The following is an 18,716-nucleotide window of genomic DNA, read 5'->3' on the forward strand; positions in this document are numbered from 1 at the left end:
AATAACATGTAACATAATATTATATATATAATATATTATATAATATAATATATATAACATAACATGTAGCATAATATTATATATAATTATATATATTAACTGATCAATATGTTATATATACAATATATTATATGTAATGTATTATAAATTATATTATATAACTGTACATAAAATAATAAGTATATAAAATAAAAAGTAATATATTTTATACACTACACTATATTATATAATATATAATTTTTATATACTATGTTATATAATATATAATATATAATATATTATAAAAGATATGTAATGTGTAATAAAGGTATATGTTTATTTTATTTTATGTGTATGGCTGTTTTGCCTGTGTCTATGTTTGTGCACCATGTGTGGGCCTGGTGCCAGCAGAGACCAGAAGATCATGTTGGATCCCCTGGGACTGGAGTTGTAGATAGACAGTTCTGTGCTGCTTCATGGGTGCTGGGAACAGGACTCAGTCCCTCTGCAATGACAGCAAGTGCTCTTAATTGCTGAGCCACCTCTCCAGCCCCTTATCCTTTAACTACAAAGCTCAGATCTTTCAAACTCATACTCCCGAGCTCAGAGTCTCAAACTCAGACCACAACCCAGAACCTTGACCTCATCTGTCAGCCTAAGCTCCCCCACACCAACACTCAGTATTCAAGGTCTTACTGCCAACTCTAGCCTCAGAGCCAGCGACCACACCTCCAAACCCAAACCTCAGAACACAGACCCCAACAGCAGGGAGCACTAGCCCCAGTTTTCTGAATAATCTGACTCCGATCTCAAAGGTCCAGAGAACCCTAAGTCACAGACTCCCCGTCCCCTGACCTTCTTCTGGCAAATCCGGATCCCTACAGGTCGGTCTCCGACCTCAGATTCCAAATCTCACACCCTCACTTTTCAGTCCTTAAACATGGCCTAGATCACAGACCGTCAACTGCAGGACATCACTCCCCAACCTGCCCTTACCTTCCACAGGGGAGATATGGGCTCCTAGATGCCACACTGACATCTGGGTCTTCCTGGGGTTACCTCACAGCAATCACCTCTCCTTGATCTTCCTCAGGCTTTGTGACTGGAGGCCATGTCCTCCGCCTCTTTCATGGACATATGGATGAATGTCTGACCATTTCCCCATCTGACAGTGATGACCAACGCAGGTCTGGGCTTGGGACAAGGAGACCTGGGGTCCAGGGGTATGGGAGGGGGGTGGGAAAGATTGGTTGGGACTTGGTGCTTTTTAGCTTTCTGCTACTGTGACAAAATGCCTGAGAATGTCAACTTAGTAGAGGAAAAGGTTATTTTTGGCTCATGGTTTCATTCCATGATTACTTGGCTCCTGTTACTTAAGGTGGGTGGTGTAGGACATCATGGTACCGGTATGTGGCAGAGGCTGTCTCTACCTTATGACAGTTGAGGTTCTAATATTCCAGTGACATAACCTCTTTCCCGTAGGCTCCCTCTCAAAGGCTCTGCCACTCCCAATAGTCCTATAGCTTGGGGACCAAGCCTTCCATCCATGGGCTGTTAGAGTATATCTCAGACCCTCTGGAGAGGGTTAGGGACTGGAGTCTGCACTCTTGACCTTGTTCTCTCCCATATCCTCAGACTTGTCTACTACGAGGGAGGGCCTGTGTGCACTCACGCCCGCTCCCTATGGAGGCTAGAGCCGCTGAGAATCAGGTTTGGTGTGGGAGGGTTGGGGAGAGGTTGGGGACTACTCCGCAGCCTGGGAGGGGAGGAAGGGTCTTGAAGGAGATATGAAGAAGATATTGTAAGGGTGTGTAGGGGACCAACCTAAGGAGCCTGAGAGAGATAGAGGTCCTCAGGGATTCTGGAGCCCTAGAGGAAAAGTCCTTGGGAGAAGGTGGGAGGTTCCTGTGGAGCCGCCTCCCTGGAGAGACAGCTGGGGAGCTCTGCAGAATGTTCGAGGATGGGCAAGAGGTCTGGAGCTGCTGAACAGGGAGGAGGGGGACTCTAAGAAAGATTTAGGGGTCCCAAGAAAGATCTAGAGAGCCCTAGAAGAGAGGTGATTGAGGAGTTGCATGCCAAGACTATGACGTTAATGGCTACTAGGGAGGGGTCCCCTGATTCTCCTCACTTTCACCATCCATAGCTGGAGTGGAAGCCATCTCCGCTGGGGCCAGCCATTGAGAATCAGGCACGTGACCACAGGGAGGTACCTTGCGCTCACTGAGGACCAAGGCCTTATGGTGGTTGATGCCAGCAAGGCGCATACCAAGGCTACTTCCTTCTGCTTCCGAATCTCCAAGGTCGGTGTGTGTGTGTGTGTGGGGGTGCCCTTGCTCACCTGCAGCCCTGGCTCCTCTCTAACCTCCTAGCTATAGCTAGGATCTTGCTTGGGGTCTCCCATGACACCAGGCAGAGAAGGCTGACCTCTGTCCCCTGTCCCTGTAGGAGAAGCTGGATGTGGCCCCCAAGAGAGACGTGGAGGGCATGGGGCCCCCTGAGATCAAGTATGGAGAGTCGCTGTGCTTCGTGCAGCATGTATCCTCAGGCCTGTGGCTCACCTATGCTGCCCCAGACCCCAAGGCCCTGAGGCTTGGGGTACTCAAGAAGAAGGTAGGTTCCAGGTAGAGGTGGGTGTGTGATCAGAGGTAGGGATGGGTTGTGGTGTTCATTACCCAGCTTATTGGGAACCTTATAATGAGACTAGAATAGACAGGGAAAAAAGAGAGGGGTGTGTGTGTTTAAGAGAGAGAGAGAGAGGGAGAAGGAAAGGAGGAGGCAGAGATATAGATGCACAGAAATAGAAAACTAGAGAGCCATATAGACAGAAACAAATAAGAAGGGCCAGCAAAATGACTCAGTGGGTAGAGGAGCTTGCTGCTAAGCCTGAGGCCTTGACTTTGATCCTTAGAACCTGCACGGTAGATGGAGGGGACTGGCTTCTGCAGGTTGTCTCGGCTGTACACACCCACATCCACTCCTCACAAGAATCTTCCAAATAATAACAGGCTGAAAATAATACTCGTACATTATTGGCAGGGCCAGGTGGGTCACACCAATAACTCTAGCATCCAAGAAGCAGAGGGAGGACTGTGAGTTCGAAGTCAGCCTGGACTACATAGTGACACCCTATTTCAAAGGACCCCAAAGAAAAAGCCCCGGGGCTATAGTTCAGTACGGGACCTGTGTAGCATGCATGAAATTCTAGGTTCCATCCTCATCACCTTATAGAACAGGTGGCAACCCTTCCTGACGCCTCTGTTGTCTGCACACTCAGGCCATGCTGCACCAGGAAGGCCACATGGATGACGCGTTATCACTGACACGATGCCAGCAGGAGGAGTCCCAGGCTGCCCGGATGATATACAGCACTGCAGGCCTGTACAACCAGTTCATAAAGTAAGCCCACACACTCTCTTAGTTAGCCACGTACGCGCCTGACACGCCCTCTCCAGAGACCTCTGACATCCACAGCCTCTGACTTCCCTACTTCTGATTTAGACACGCATGACCTTTGACCCCACATTCCCAACCATCTCCCAAACCCTTGACTGGTACTCTCCTGTCCTGATTCTTTCCATGATCCCCTGTGCCAGCTACGCACAGGGTCCAAGGCCTTTCTATTTCCCTGTCCTCTTCCCCCTCATCCCCCCTCTCCCGTGGGTACTCTGTGGGAGCCCAGCACGGTGGTGGTTCCTCCTGAGCACTGTGGTCCCCACAGGGGTCTCGATAGCTTTAGTGGGAAGCCACGGGGCTCCGGGCCACCGGCTGGGTCAGCATTGCCCATCGAGGGCGTCATCCTGAGCCTACAGGACCTCATCGGCTACTTCGAGCCCCCTTCGGAGGAGCTACAGCACGAGGAGAAGCAGACCAAGCTGCGCAGCCTGCGCAACCGACAGAGCCTCTTCCAGGAGGAGGTGAAGCTACCGCGTGAAGGGCGGGGCTGGGAGGGGCGGGGTCAGGGGAGGAGCTCGAGAGAGGGCAGGGCCAGTAGGAAAGCGAAGGAACCAATCTCAAGGGGGGCGAGCTGTGCTGATGGGCGGGGCTTTGAGGATGGACGGGAATAAGGGAGACATGGGGTGAAGCTGTGTGAACGTCTGGCCAGGCACTGAGTTCGAGGGGCTTCTGGGTTGGGGTCTCTGGGATCTGGCCTTTTCGGGTGAGAGGGCAGTACCAGAGTGGGGTGTAGGGATGCAGCAACAGAAGCTGATCTTGGTACTTCTGGAAGGAGAGTATAAGGCGGACCTCAACAGGGGTGAGGTATTAGTCCTCTCTTAGGAGAACAAGAAAGGAAGAGGTGTGCGGCTCTCGGCTCTGCCAGAGCAGGAAGGGTGGAACAAGAGGTCTGTCCTGAGGTCCGGGACTCTGCCGCCCTGTCAGTGGTGTGGAATGTGTCCCCTCTTCTCCTAACGAGGAAGACGGATCATAGTAACAATAACAAAACTACCGATAGGGTGGAATTAATATACGCAGGGCACTTAGATACAGTACAGATAAGTGGGTTCAGGAAGAGATCCTGTCTTACAAAAATAAGGTGGGGGCTGGAGGGATGGCTCTGTGGTTAAGAACATGTACTGCTGTATCGGAGGACCCAAAGTCCAGTTTCCAGTACCCATATCTGGTGGCTAACAAACACCTAAACTCCAGCTCCAGAGGTGCCTCTGGCCTCCACAGGAACCCACACACACCAGCCCTCACACATACATATATTTAAAAATAGTAACGTAAAGCTTTGGGGGGAAAAAAAAGATGGCTGGACTTGAAGCATGTCTTTGATCCTAGTACTTGGGAGGCAGAAGGATATCTGTAAGTTCAAGGCCCAGCCTGGTCTGCGTAGCAATTTTCAGGCCAGCCAGGGCTACAAACTGAGACAAAACATAAAACCAAGATGCCAAATAATAAAGAAGACCCCCCAGAAGTTGACCTTTGGTCTCTATGGGCACAAGAATGCACACCTGTGGGTGAACATACACATAACACACACATCTCTCAAAATGTAAAGATATGAATGACTTTCAGGTATCATCTGGGATTCTTTGGTTGGTTGGTTGTCTTTGTGATACAAAGTTTCTCTGTGTAGCCCTGGCTGTCCTGGAACTCATTCTGTAGACCAGGGTGGCCTCGAACTCAGAAATCCACCTCAGGAACGCTGGGATTAAAGACATGTGCTACTACTACTCCCAGCTTGATGCTTATTTTTGTGAAGTTTCTGTAAGGCACAGTTTGTTGGTCTGTCTGGTTTTTTTCTTGCTACTGTGTGTGTGTGTGTGTGTGTGTGTGTGTGTGTGTGTGTGTGTGATGTATCTTTTTGTTTTCTTTTTTGAGACAAGGTTTCTTTTTGTAGCCCTGGCTTTCCTGGAACTCACTTTGTAGACCAGATTAGCCTCGAACTCAGAGATTCCCTGCCTCTGCCTCCCAAGTGCTGGGATTAAAGGTGTGGGCCACCATCCTTTGTTCTGCCTCACTATGTTGCTCCCTCTGGAATTCTTAAGTGCAGGAAGGAAATACATGCAGATAAGTTTCATTCAGGCATTACTATAATGCCATTAGTTGTAAATTTAATATTCTTTAATAAAACACTATGTTATGAATAAGTTTCTTTATATAGAAACGAGCATAAAACAAGGTCGTGCACTAACTCATTGATGAAATATTGTGTCCAGAGTTGAGCATGATAGCTCATGCTTATAGTCCCAACTACTTCGGAACGTAAAGTGAGAAAGTCATTTGAGCCCAGGACTTTGGGGCTAGCCTGGGTTACATAGCAAATACACTCCTTTTTCCTCTACCTTCCCCTCCCCTGTCCTCTCCTCCTCTCTCCCCCTCTCCCCCTCTCCCTCTTGCCCTTGGCTGGCCAAGAACTTGCAATAGGGAGGCTGACCTGTTCCTTGTGTTCTCATCCCCCAGGAATTATAAGTGCTCATGTTTACGTTATGGGTGCTAGGGAACAAACTCAGGACTTCATATGTGCTACAAAAATATTACCAACTGAGCTACCTCTCTGGACATAATGCCATCTTTTTAAAATAAAAAAATAATTTATTTTTATTTTATGGGCTAGCCTGGGCCCATTTGTTTTTTGCTTACACATATGTCTGTGTGAGGTGTCATATGCCCTGAAACTGGAGTTACAGACAGTTGTGAGCTGCCATGTGAGTGCTGGGAATTGAACCAGGGTCCTCTGGAAGAGCAGGCAGTGCTCTCTTAACCTCTGAGCCATCACTTCAGACTCTCTAGCCCCCGAAAAATAAAAATTTTAAGGCAGGATGGTGGCACACCCAGAATTTGAGAGGCAGAGGTAGAAGGATTTCCACAAGTTCAAATCCAGTCTGCCTTATGTGGTAAGTACCAAGTCTAGCCTGGTTTATACAACAAGATTCTGTTTCCAAAAAGTATAGTAAGTCAGGTATGGAAGCTTACACCTGTAATAGAAGTTCTTGGGAATTGGGACACGGGGATTGTTACCACTTCCAGGACAGCTTGGACTACAGGGTGTGGCCTTTCAAATAAACAAACAAAACTATATTTGTCCAGACATTTGCAGGAATCCCCTGTATTTTTGCTGTGAGTAATAAATGGTTCAACAATTGATAATTCACCATTCATGTGATTTTACAGAGTGTTACTGTGAGGGGTGAGAACTAATTGTATGTGTTTTACACATATTCTCTATGTATGTTAGGATTCACACAATAAGAGGCTAGAGAGAGAGCCCAGTCAAAGTGCACAAGAAACAGAGTTAGATTCTCAAAACCCACCATGTAAAAATGTCAGGCATACTGGTAAACACTTGAAGTCCTAGCGGTGGGGAGGAGAGACAGGCAGATCCCCAGGCTTGATGGTCAGCCAGTGTAGCCTAATGGGTCGACTCCAGGGCAGTGAGAAACTCTGTCTCAAAGGAGATAGAAGTTCTGTGGCCTCCATATACACACATAGGTACATATATGTGCATGCCCATTTGCATACGCACACATGTATAAAATACTCAGAATAGGGGTTGGAATGATGGCTCAGCTGTCAAGAACGCTTGCTGTTCTCTCAGAGGATTTGGTTTCAGGTCCTTGCACCTACAGAGAAGATTACAACTATCTACAACTTCAGTTCTAGGAGAGCCAACTTCCTCCTTTGACTTCCGCAGCCACCAGGCATAAAAATGGCTCACTTACATCCCTGCAGGCAAACCATTTGTGACATATATACATACATACACACACACACACACATATATATATATATATATTTCAGAATAGCTGGGCATGTTAGTACACACATTTAACATAAGAATTCTGAAGGCAGAGGTTAAGTAGATCTCTGTGAGTTTAAAACCAGCTTGGTCTACAGCCAGCCAAGACAAGAGCACACACACACACACACACACACACACACACATATATATATATATATATATATATATATGACAGTATAAGAATGATGGTAGTATGCTGGGCGGTGGTGGCGCACGCCTTTAATCCCAGCACTTGGGAGGCAGAGGCAGGCGGATTTCTGAGTTCAAGGCCAGCGTAGTCTACAGAGTGAGTTCCAGGACAGCCAGAGATATACAGAGAAACCCTGTCTCAAAAAAAAAAAAAAAGAATGACAGTATAAGAAGAAGAAAAAACATTAAAATGTCAGAAGGGAGAGAGTGAAAAAGATAAATCTCTTATTTATTATTACGTGATAAAGTGAACTGTTCCAATTGTGACCAGGAGTGGGGTGCCTGGAGATGAGTAAAATGGAGAGAAAATGGTAGATCACAGAGGCACAAATTAAGCCTGATGTTACTAAGGGCATATTACATTGGAGACTGAGGCAAAGAGCACATGAACGGGTTGATGAGTCCAGAGAGAAAGGCAGTAATCCTGAAGACACAGACCTAAAGGAGCTTGGTGACCTCTGGGGACATAGCCTTTACCTGTTTCAGGAATAAGTCATATTCCTGACTTAGGAAATCTAGCAAAGGCCGGACCAAGAACTCCTGCTATAAAACCTTCATTTCTTCACCCCAGGGGATGCTCTCCCTGGTCCTGAATTGCATTGACCGCCTCAACGTCTATACCACCGCTGCCCACTTTGCCGAATTTGCAGGGGAGGAGGCAGCCGAATCTTGGAAAGAGATTGTGAATCTGCTCTATGAACTTCTAGGTAAGAGGACCCCGGAGCAGACTTCCCCGAGGGCATCCAGATGCCCTATCCTGATAAATCTGACCCCTTGCGCCCCCTACAGCCTCTCTGATCCGTGGCAATCGCACCAACTGTGCCCTCTTCTCCACAAACTTGGATTGGCTGGTCAGCAAGCTGGATCGCCTGGAGGCCTCATCTGGTAGGAAACCCCAGGATGGGGGGATGGGAAGCTTGGGGAGGAAAAGCCAACACTCCTCACCTCTCCTGCCCCGCCCCCGCTCCTCACCTCTCCTGCCCCGCCCCCGCAGGCATCCTGGAGGTGCTGTACTGTGTCCTGATTGAGAGTCCTGAGGTGCTGAACATCATCCAGGAGAACCATATCAAGTCTATCATCTCCCTCTTAGACAAGCACGGGAGGAACCACAAGGTTGGCCCTGCATCCCCGACCCCTCCCCAGGTCCCAGATCCACTCGCCTCTGCCTTCAATGTGCTGGGATTAAAGGCGTGTGCTACCACGCCTGGCTAACCTCACGCCCCTTGACCTTGGAACTTGACTTCCAGGTCCTGGATGTGCTATGCTCGCTCTGTGTGTGCAATGGTGTGGCCGTGCGCTCCAACCAGGATCTCATTACTGAGAACTTGCTCCCCGGCCGAGAACTTCTGCTTCAGACAAACCTCATCAATTACGTCACCAGGTGTGGCTCTTAACCCCGATCTGGACCCCAAGATGACCTCAGGCTCAGAGCCTCTCAAACCTCCCCCTGACCCAGAGACTCCAACCCAAGAGATGCCCCTTTCCCGTCTCCCTGTCCAGGAGAGCCCTTGGCCCCTGGCTCATGCATGGTTCCTTATTCTTTCTTCTCTTTGGGTCTCGGTTTTGTCCCCGTCTCTTCCTTCTTTCCCGTGTTTCCTCTTTCTCTTTGCCTGTTTCTGTCCTTCTCTCTTCCAGTTCCTTCTCCCTGGCTATCTTTCATCCTCTCTTTATCTCTTCAAAATAATATTTTATGTATGTGTGCATGGATATGTATACCTGTGTATCACTTGCAAGCTTGATACCCACAGAGGATAGGGGATCTGATTCCCTGAAACCAGAGTTACAGTTGGTTGTGAGCCTCCAAATGTGTGCTGGGAATTGAACCCTCTGCAAGAGCAGCCAGTGTTCTTACGCTCTGAGCCATCACTCCAGCCCCACTCTCTTTATCTTTCGATGTCTGTATGTCTCTCTCTTTCTTCCCATTTCTGACTTTCCTCTCCATCTCTCCTGTCCTGTTTCTCCTGCAGCATCCGACCCAACATCTTTGTGGGCCGAGCAGAGGGCTCCACGCAGTATGGCAAATGGTACTTTGAGGTGATGGTGGATGAGGTGGCCCCATTTCTGACAGCTCAGGCCACCCACCTTCGAGTGGGCTGGGCCCTCAGCGAGGGCTACAGCCCCTACCCAGGAGGTGGCGAGGGCTGGGGTGGCAATGGAGTTGGCGATGACCTCTACTCTTACGGCTTTGATGGGCTGCATCTCTGGACAGGTATTTATACCCTTCCAGGGGATTCCCACCCCTGGCCATTGACCCCAGAGTCCCCAAGATTCTGACGGCACACCTTAGGGTTTAAGAATCCTGACTCCCAGAAGAGGCAAACTGTTGACTCCTTACCTCTCATTTGACCCTAACTGTAGAACTTTCAGAATCCTGAACATCACCTGTTTCTTCATATCCTACAAGGGTGATCCCAGAAGACTGCCCAATTGTTATGACCTCTGACCTTTGATTTATGACCTCAAAGTTCTCGGAATTCAGTCTTTATGAAGATCAATAGATCTCCCAGGAACCCCAATTTTAGGACAATCCATGGGAACCTTTGATTGTACAGAATCTAAAATTGGGCTCCTACCGATGTCTTAATAGCCACAACTTGTCACAATACCATTGGTTTTGTGGGACCTTTGACCCTTGACCCTTTCCTGGTGACTTGTTGTAGGGCATGTGGCACGCCCAGTGACTTCTCCCGGACAGCACCTCCTGGCCCCAGAGGATGTGGTCAGCTGCTGCCTGGACCTCAGCGTCCCATCTATCTCCTTTCGTATCAATGGCTGCCCCGTGCAGGGTGTCTTTGAATCCTTCAACCTCGATGGGCTCTTCTTCCCTGTCGTGAGCTTCTCAGCTGGTATCAAGTGAGGATCCACCCCTGTCTCGCTGTCCATCCCCAATCAAAAGTCATCCTCCTAGAAGGCAGGGACAGAGAAGCCTCCTTTACAACTGATTGGTGGCCAGTCGTGGTCACGTGAAGGGCTATGTGACCTCAGTGTGTGACCCTAGTGATCTCCGATTCCTGTGTCTGTCCAGGGACTTCCAAGTAACCCAAGAATTTCATGATGACTTTATAATGACTCCAGACTCCCACAGAGATGTCTCAATGACCCAAGACCATTCCAATGACCTCCAGTGACCCCAGACTCTTCCAACGACATTAGCACTTGATAGTGATCTAAGACCCTATTTGACACCCAGAGGCCTCAGAGTCCCTGTGACGGTCTAATGAGCCCAGACTTGCCCTGTGACTCCCTGTCACCTGTACACTCCAAACACATTTAACCGTCCTTCCTGACCACTTTCAACTCTATAAATTCCCATTCCGTGGAGATTCTGTTTATTTTGTCATGATCGTAGAATTTAAGTGACTCCCAGATGACTTTTGTGGTACTAGGAGACAGACCCAAGACTGCTTGGGATCCTCACACTCCCCTAGAACAGTGGCTCTCAAAACTGCCTGATGCTGCGACCCTTTCACACGGGTCCTCATGTTGTCGTGACTCCCAACCAAAAGAGTATTTTTTGTTGCTAATTCAAAACTGTCATTTTGCTACTATTCAGAATCGTAATGTAAATGTCTGTCTTTTCCAATGGGTCATGTGACCAGAAAGGCTCTTGTGACTGACCCATAGGTTGAGAACCATTGCCCTAGAACATTGCAGTGAGCCCAGAGCTGCCCGCATATTCCCTCCCCCCTCCCCCCCTAACTGCAAGCTCTCTCCTTCACCCCCCGCCCTCCTCCCCCAGAGTGCGCTTCCTCCTTGGTGGCCGCCATGGTGAATTTAAGTTCCTGCCCCCACCTGGCTACGCTCCATGCCATGAAGCTGTGCTCCCTCGGGAGCGGCTCCATCTCCAACCCATCAAAGAATATCGCCGAGAAGGACCTCGAGGGCCCCACCTGGTAGGCCCCAGTCGCTGCCTCTCACATCTGGACTTTGTGCCCTGTCCTGTGGACACCATCCAGGTACTGCCTGCTTTGCAAAGGTTTTCTTTCTTCTAAACATTTATCTAAAGAAAAATTGTCTTGGCTTCTTTTTTTTTTGTTTTGTTTTTGTTTTTGTTTTGTTTTTCCGAGACAGGGTTTCTCTGTGTAGCCCTGGCTGTCCTGGAACTCACTCTGTAGACCAGGCTGGCCTCGAACTCAGAAATCTGCCTGTTTCTGCCTCCCGAGTGCTGGGATTAAAGGCGTGCGCCACCACTGCTCGGCTTATCTTGGCTTCTATTGCTATGATAAAACATGGACCGAAAGCTGCCTGGGGAGGAAAGGGTTTATTGCAGCTTATATTTCTACATCTAAGTCCATCAGTAAGAGATGTCAGTGCTGAGTTGCAAGTAAGGAATTTAGAGGCTGGGGGCGTGACTCAGTGGTAGAGCCCCTGCCTAGAATCCCCCAGTGAGGGGCTGGGGGCGTGGCTCAGTGGTAGAGCCCCTGCCTAGAATCCCCCAGTGAGGGTCTGGGGGCGTGGCTCAGTGGTAGAGCCCCTGCCTAGAATCCCCCAGTGAGGGGCTGGGGGCTGGCTCAACAGTGTATGACAATTGCCTGATGTTGTGTGAAGCTCTGGGTTCCAGTCTCACCAGTGTGTGTAGAATTTTTACACAAATTCTCATCGCTCTCTTTATAAAGAGAAGGACGTAACTCAACTGCATGTTCAGCCAGATTTTTTTTTTTGTTTTTTGTTTTTTGTTTTTCCTGAACGGTTTTCGGGATCTGACTCTAGCTCTGGTTGGATTGGCTGGAGCTGGGCGCTCATTGAAAAGCAGTCTAAACTGTCTTCAAGGGGTTCCCAGTCCACAGGGGCACATGGATCTGTGTGTCCCCAGGTGCTCCTTAATTTTTATGATGCGCCTGTGGACGTTGTCTTTCTAGTTACGGCAAGGGGTGGGAACAGGGCTTTGGAGTATCGCTGCCGGGAGAGGAGACTGCGACAGCGATAGGATCTCAGAGATCTCACAGGTGTCTCTGTAACCCCAGATCGTCTTGCCCCCTCACCTGGAGCGGATTCGGGAGAAGCTGGCAGAGAACATTCACGAACTCTGGGCACTGACTCGCATTGAGCAGGGATGGACCTACGGTCCGGTGAGCTTAGACCCTGGAGGGAGGAGCAGCAATGGTAGGGAGCACGGGTACCTGAGGACTTCAGGGAACCAAGGAGCCTTTGGGCTGCAAATGGCAGAAGAATAGGTTGGATATCAGTGGGTCACCATATATGGGTAAGGGGGTGAAGGGGAGCCCACACACTGATTCTGGTATTTCTCTAGGTTCGGGATGACAACAAGAGGCTGCACCCATGTCTTGTGGATTTCCACAGCTTGCCGGAGCCTGAGCGGAATTACAACTTGCAGATGTCGGGGGAGACACTCAAGTGAGAGGCTCAGGGGAGCAGGGAGTGGGTATGACTGACGGTCAGGGGGAGGCAAAGGAGAGAAGAGGCAGAGACGGAGAACAGAAGCCAGAGGGACTCAGGGTGGGTCGGAGGTAGGGTGCTTGCCGGGAATCCACGAGCGGGGCACTCAGGTGTGGCTCAGTGCTAGAATGCTCTTTTAGCATACTTAAGGTCCTGGACCTGTCTCCAGCATAGCTAAAACAAACAAGCAAGCAATGAAAAGAACGCGAGGGGGCTGGAGAGATGGCTCAGTGGTTAAGAGCACTGGCTGCTCTTCCAAAGGTGCCAAGTTCAATTCCCAGCAACCACAGGTGGCTCACAACCATCTGTAATGGGATCCGATGCTCTCTGCTGGTGTGTCTGAAGAGAGTGACAGTGTACTCACATACATAAAATAAATAAATCATAAAGAAAAAAAAAAGGCACACATGATGGATGGTACCTGTGATACCAGCACTGGAGAGGAGCCTGACAGCTTAATGGGACAGCCAGTATACCCAGTTGGTGAACTCTAGATTCAGTGAGAGATTGTGCCTCAAGAAATAAGGCAGAAAATGGGTGAGAAAGACATCTGACATAGACCCGTGGCCTCTACACACATACATATGCATGCATACGTGCACCCGCAAGTGTGTGACCAGACAGTATCAGAGACAGACAGAATATTATCACAGAGAAGGAAAGAGACACAGCATACAAAAGAAAGACAGCTGTGGCGGTATGTGCTTCCATCATCTGAGCTATGAGGATGGCTCGAGCCCAAGGCTTTGAGGGTAGCCTGGGCTAACCTCAGTGACTAGCTGTGGAGGGGAGGTGGGAAGCCATAGCAAAGGATGGATAGACACAGAAAGGGACAAACAGGAAAAGCTGACCATAACCAAAGGGATGTCGAATGAGTACAGGGGTCAGAGGTCACCCAAAGAGGGAGCCCAGACATCAGAGCAGCTAGACAGAGACAGAGCTGACGGGCAGGGAGCTATGCGGACTTGCCGACTGTGACCTTGTCATCTTGCTCCCCTGCTCAGGACTCTGCTGGCCCTGGGCTGCCATGTGGGTATGGCAGATGAGAAGGCAGAGGACAACCTGAAGAAGACAAAGCTCCCTAAGACGTGAGTGTGGGTGGCCCGGCATGTCACGGGGAGAAGGATTCATAGTGAGATCTTAAGAGCCATGGCGGTGAGGCTGAGGTCATGGATGAAACCGCACAGGTTAGGACACAGGCTGGTGGGTCAGGGGTCAGAAGTAAGTGCCCAGGCTTGACGAATTAGGACTTCCAGAGGCAGAGACTGAACCACTGATTCAGGGTCAGGTGTTGCCCCCAGAAATCTAAGGTGGCACTTCCATCTTAGAGTCCGAGGTCAGAGATAGAAGGTGAGAATCCAGACGTTGTTGGAGCCATAAGTAATTGGTCCTAGGATGATGGGTGAAGGGGTTAGAGATCCCAAGTTCAAAGGTCAAGGATTTCACGTGTTTAAGGGTGTTTGAGTATGGGTCAGAAACACGAGACCTCAAAGCTAGAGTCACTTAATGTGGTCAAGAGAAAGACTCCCAAAACTGGGTGTGGTGGAGGACATCTGTCACTCTAGCACGCCAGAGCCCGAGACAGAAACATCTGGGAGTTTGAGGCAGTCTGGGCTATATAGTGAGACCCCATCTTAAAAACAACAAAACCCCCAAAGAAGCAAACATGAGACTCAGTGGAAACTCACTCAGACACACATACATACATACATACATACATACATACATACACACACACATACACACTCACATATATAATATTTTTTAAGATGAAGGGGTCACAGAGGTCAGCAGTGCCAAGCCCCACAGGTAGTTCAATCCTGGAAACCCACATGAAGGTGGAAAGAGAGAGCTAAATCCACAAACTTGGCCTCCACGTGCATTGTGCATATTTGATCCCCACCCACACCTATCACAAACATATGAACAACAGGGTTAAAGATCTCAGGGTCCTGGGAAGGGCCAGAATCCCACAGCCAACCCAGCGTGGTGGTGCATACCTTTAATTCCAGTATGCAGGAGGCAGCTCTCCATGAGTTCAGAGCCAGCCTATTCTACATAGTGAGTTCCAGGGCTCGTTACACAGTGAGCCGCTGTCACATCTGCAGGTATATGATGAGCAATGGGTACAAGCCGGCTCCGCTGGACCTGAGCCACGTGAGGCTGACGCCTGCGCAGACGACTCTGGTGGACCGGCTGGCGGAGAATGGGCACAATGTATGGGCGAGAGACCGCGTGGCCCAGGGCTGGAGCTACAGTGCTGTGCAGGACATCCCTGCGCGCAGAAACCCTCGCCTCGTGCCCTACCGCTTGTTGGATGAGGCCACCAAGCGCAGCAATCGGGACAGTCTCTGCCAGGCTGTGCGCACCCTGCTGGGCTATGGCTACAACATTGAGCCGCCTGACCAGGAGCCCAGTGAGTACTGACCTCTACCTTTGACCCTTAACCCCAAACCCTGGGTCTTGCTGTAACATGAAGCCACTCAACCAAGTAACCAAGGACTGGGTTTGTAACTCCTGTCGGTAACTTGACTTTTCACCAACTCCCAAGTCAACCCTTAACCCCCAAGAATGACCACTGTCCCCGCAAGCTCTTGTCCCTTCCTTTCTTTGTTTATTTTTGTCTTTTGAGGAAGGGTCTCGATAGCTGAAGCTAGCCTGGCACTCATGATGTAACCTAGGCTCATGGTAATATCAGGCTCACAGTCTCTCGCCTCAGCCCCCTGTGTACTGGGATTAGAGGTAGACACTACCATTCCTGGCTGGAATCATTATTACTTTCAAGATGGTAGCCCAGGTAGGCCAAGTGACCCTCTAACTTGTGTAGCTGAGGCTGGCCTTGAACGCTGGATTCTCCTGGTAACCATTTATTTTTGTGTGTGTGTGTGTGTGTGTGTGTGTGTGAGATAATATTTTTAAATTATTTTTCTTTTCTCCTCCTCTTTCTCTTTCTGTTTCGAAACAGGGTCTTACTATGCAGCCCTGGCTGGTCTAGAACTCAAGAGATCCGCCTGCCTCTGTTTCTTGAGTGCTGGGATTTAAAGGGGTGTGCCACCATATCTGGCTCAGTTTTTTCTTATTCTTGAGCATTTCATACATTCATACAGTGAGATAAGATGTCCAGCCTCATTGTCCCCCTCCAACACCTCCCTGACACCCCCAATATACCTCCAACTTTGCGTCATCTTCTACTTTCTTGTCAAGTCACCAAGTCTAGTGAGTGTTACTCACGTATGGCTAGGTGTGGATCCTCTGGAGCATGGAAAACTGCTAGTGACTACCCATTCAAAGCAATGATGCCGGGTATGGTGGCTTTATTCCCAGCACTCAGGAGTCAGAGGCTGTGAGTCTGGTCTATATAGCAAGTTCCAGGCCAGCTAAAGCTACACAATGACACCTTGTCTCAAAACCAAAGACCACCAAGACAGTGTCAAGTGAAGACCCTTCCCTTTTCTGGTCTCCTTACTTCTTGATATCTTGGGATCCACTTCCTGCCCAGCCTCTCTAACTCTCGCTGACCTCCTCTGTAGGTCAGGTGGACAGCCAGTCTCGAGGTGACCGGGCCCGCATCTTCCGGGCAGAGAAGTCCTATGCAGTCCAGAGCGGCCGCTGGTACTTCGAGTTTGAAGCAGTCACCACAGGAGAGATGCGAGTGGGCTGGGCAAGGCCTGAGCTGAGACCTGATGTGGAGCTGGGGGCCGACGATTTGGCCTATGTCTTCAACGGGCACCGAGTGGGTACCTCACTGGGCTCCATTCTGTCTGGGCCTGTGGTTTCTCCTAGTCACATGTTCTAGTCCTGTCTGTGCCTCTCTGTTGATTGATCCATGCATCTGCCATACATTATCCACGCATTCATGCATACATACACCTATACATACATACATACATACATACATACATGCTACTTACTGTGTAGAACAAGCTGACTTTGAACTCACAGCAGTCCGCCTACCTCTGCCTCTTGAGTGCTGGGATTAAAGTCGAACAGCACTATGCCCAGTTTCTTCCTGCTATTTAGCCCAGGCTAACCTCAAACTCACAAACCTCCTGCCTCAGTCACCCGAGTGCTGGGATTACAAGCACGAGTCACTAAGTCCAGCAACGTCCCATCCTGCCACCGCCCATCCGTTTCTCCATCCTCGCCGTCTACCCGCTTGCTTATGTGTGCATCCCCTCATGTTTTCTCCCTTCCCTCCATGCAACAGTGTAGATCCTCACCCACCCCCACCCCATCCCCTCCAACCCTGTACCAACCTTTCCTTCCGTCTGCATTGTTATCCACCTATGCTGGGAGCCCGTGGGTCTGTATGGAGGATCTGAATAGGCTTATTTTTTTCTATGTCTTTGCTTATTTCTGTCCCAACCCTTACACTACCCCATGATTGGTCTGTATGCCCCTACCACGGGGACAGCAGCAGGCAGTGGGCAGCAGGCAGTGGGCAGCAGCAGGCAGCGGGCAGCAGGCAGCAGGCGTGGGGTAGGAATTGGTGAAGGCGATTTCAGGATCACGGATACAAATGTGAGGAAGATGAGGTGTACTGTGGGTGACCCTCTCCTGCCTCACATGCACTGAACTTGATGCTATGTGTGTCTTCTCGTGTGAGACACACCACACACGGCTACCCTTTGTCTCCATCTTCCTGTATATCCCTCATTGTGGGTTCCTGGGGTTCTCCTCGCAGGGCCAGCGCTGGCACTTGGGCAGTGAGCCCTTTGGGCGCCCCTGGCAGCCAGGTGATGTTGTCGGCTGCATGATTGATCTCACAGACAACACCATCATCTTCACCCTCAATGGCGAGGTCCTCATGTCTGACTCGGGTTCCGAAACAGCCTTCCGAGACATTGAGATCGGGGACGGTGAGAGCTGCTATCATCTCTTTACGTGGCCCTTCCTGGTGTAGTTCTCGAGTCTTCTATGGCCCTCCTTCCCGTGGATGCCTGCACCATCCTCCTGCTCACCCTGTCCATCGTCCCTTTCCCTCAGGCTTCCTGCCAGTCTGCAGCTTGGGACCTGGTCAGGTGGGCCACTTGAACCTGGGCCAGGATGTCAGCTCCCTGAGGTTTTTTGCCATCTGTGGCCTTCAGGAAGGCTTTGAGCCGTTCGCCATCAACATGCAACGCCCAGTCACCACCTGGTTTAGCAAGAGCCTTCCCCAGTTTGAGCCTGTGCCCCTCGAACACCCCCACTATGAGGTAAGATTGATTCCCGTCCATGTGATTAGTAGTAATACTCTCTGCTGCCGAGGACCAAACACAGGGCACGGTGCACATGATGCATGCTGGATAACATCTTCTTTTTTCTCTTTTCTGCTGGTTTCAGGGACTGAACCTAGGGCCTTTCACATGATAGGCAAGTACACTAACACTGAGCCACGCCCCCAGCCCCTCACTGGGGGATTCTAGGCAGGGGCTCTACCACCGAGCCACGCCCCCAGCCCCTCACTGGGGGATTCTAGGCAGGTGCTCTACCACTGAGCCACGCCCCCAGCCCCTCACTGGGGGATTCTAGGCAGGGGCTCTACCACTGAGCCACGCCCCCAGACCCTCACTGGGGGATTCTAGGCAGGGGCTCTACCACTGAGCCACGCCCCCAGCCCCTCACTGGGGTATTCTAGGCAGGGGCTCTACCACTGAGCCACGCCCCCAGCCCCTCACTGGGGGAGTCTAGGCAAGGCTCTACCACTGAGCCACGCCCCCAGCCCCTCACTGTGGGATCTACTGCTGAAATACATTTCCAACCTCTCAAGTAACATTTTATAATTTGTGTTCAAAATCCATTCCTCTTTCCACAACTCTCTTCTCCCTGTCTCCTCTAAGCACAAACGTCATAGAAGGAGGTGTCTCCCTCTATGGTCTCCCAGGGCTACCCTTCTAAAATTCAGCTTCACAAAACAACTGTCATCTAT

General features: G+C 50.0%; 1 protein-coding gene across 2 annotated transcripts in view; it reads left to right on the forward strand.

The window, feature by feature from the left end:
• Ryr1 (ryanodine receptor 1) overlaps window positions 1-18,716 on the forward strand; it is a 129,374-nt gene that overhangs the window by 12,134 nt on the left and 98,524 nt on the right. For both annotated transcript variants that reach the window (XM_028786244.1, XM_028786245.1), the window contains exons 8-27: window positions 1,073-1,166; window positions 1,615-1,689; window positions 2,123-2,279; window positions 2,425-2,589; window positions 3,254-3,375; window positions 3,698-3,893; window positions 7,983-8,118; window positions 8,201-8,296; window positions 8,406-8,524; window positions 8,659-8,792; window positions 9,379-9,620; window positions 10,072-10,264; window positions 11,151-11,367; window positions 12,376-12,480; window positions 12,663-12,766; window positions 13,813-13,896; window positions 14,917-15,224; window positions 16,339-16,541; window positions 17,493-17,667; window positions 17,795-18,003. In XM_028786244.1, the coding sequence (XP_028642077.1) occupies window positions 1,073-1,166; window positions 1,615-1,689; window positions 2,123-2,279; window positions 2,425-2,589; window positions 3,254-3,375; window positions 3,698-3,893; window positions 7,983-8,118; window positions 8,201-8,296; window positions 8,406-8,524; window positions 8,659-8,792; window positions 9,379-9,620; window positions 10,072-10,264; window positions 11,151-11,367; window positions 12,376-12,480; window positions 12,663-12,766; window positions 13,813-13,896; window positions 14,917-15,224; window positions 16,339-16,541; window positions 17,493-17,667; window positions 17,795-18,003 (3,134 nt within the window). The remainder of the gene's footprint in view (window positions 1-1,072; window positions 1,167-1,614; window positions 1,690-2,122; window positions 2,280-2,424; window positions 2,590-3,253; window positions 3,376-3,697; window positions 3,894-7,982; window positions 8,119-8,200; window positions 8,297-8,405; window positions 8,525-8,658; window positions 8,793-9,378; window positions 9,621-10,071; window positions 10,265-11,150; window positions 11,368-12,375; window positions 12,481-12,662; window positions 12,767-13,812; window positions 13,897-14,916; window positions 15,225-16,338; window positions 16,542-17,492; window positions 17,668-17,794; window positions 18,004-18,716) is intronic.

This window comes from Grammomys surdaster, unplaced genomic scaffold (assembly GCF_004785775.1).
Source record: "Grammomys surdaster isolate TR1022 unplaced genomic scaffold, NIH_TR_1.0 125430, whole genome shotgun sequence".
Classification (NCBI taxonomy): Eukaryota; Metazoa; Chordata; class Mammalia; order Rodentia; family Muridae; genus Grammomys; species Grammomys surdaster.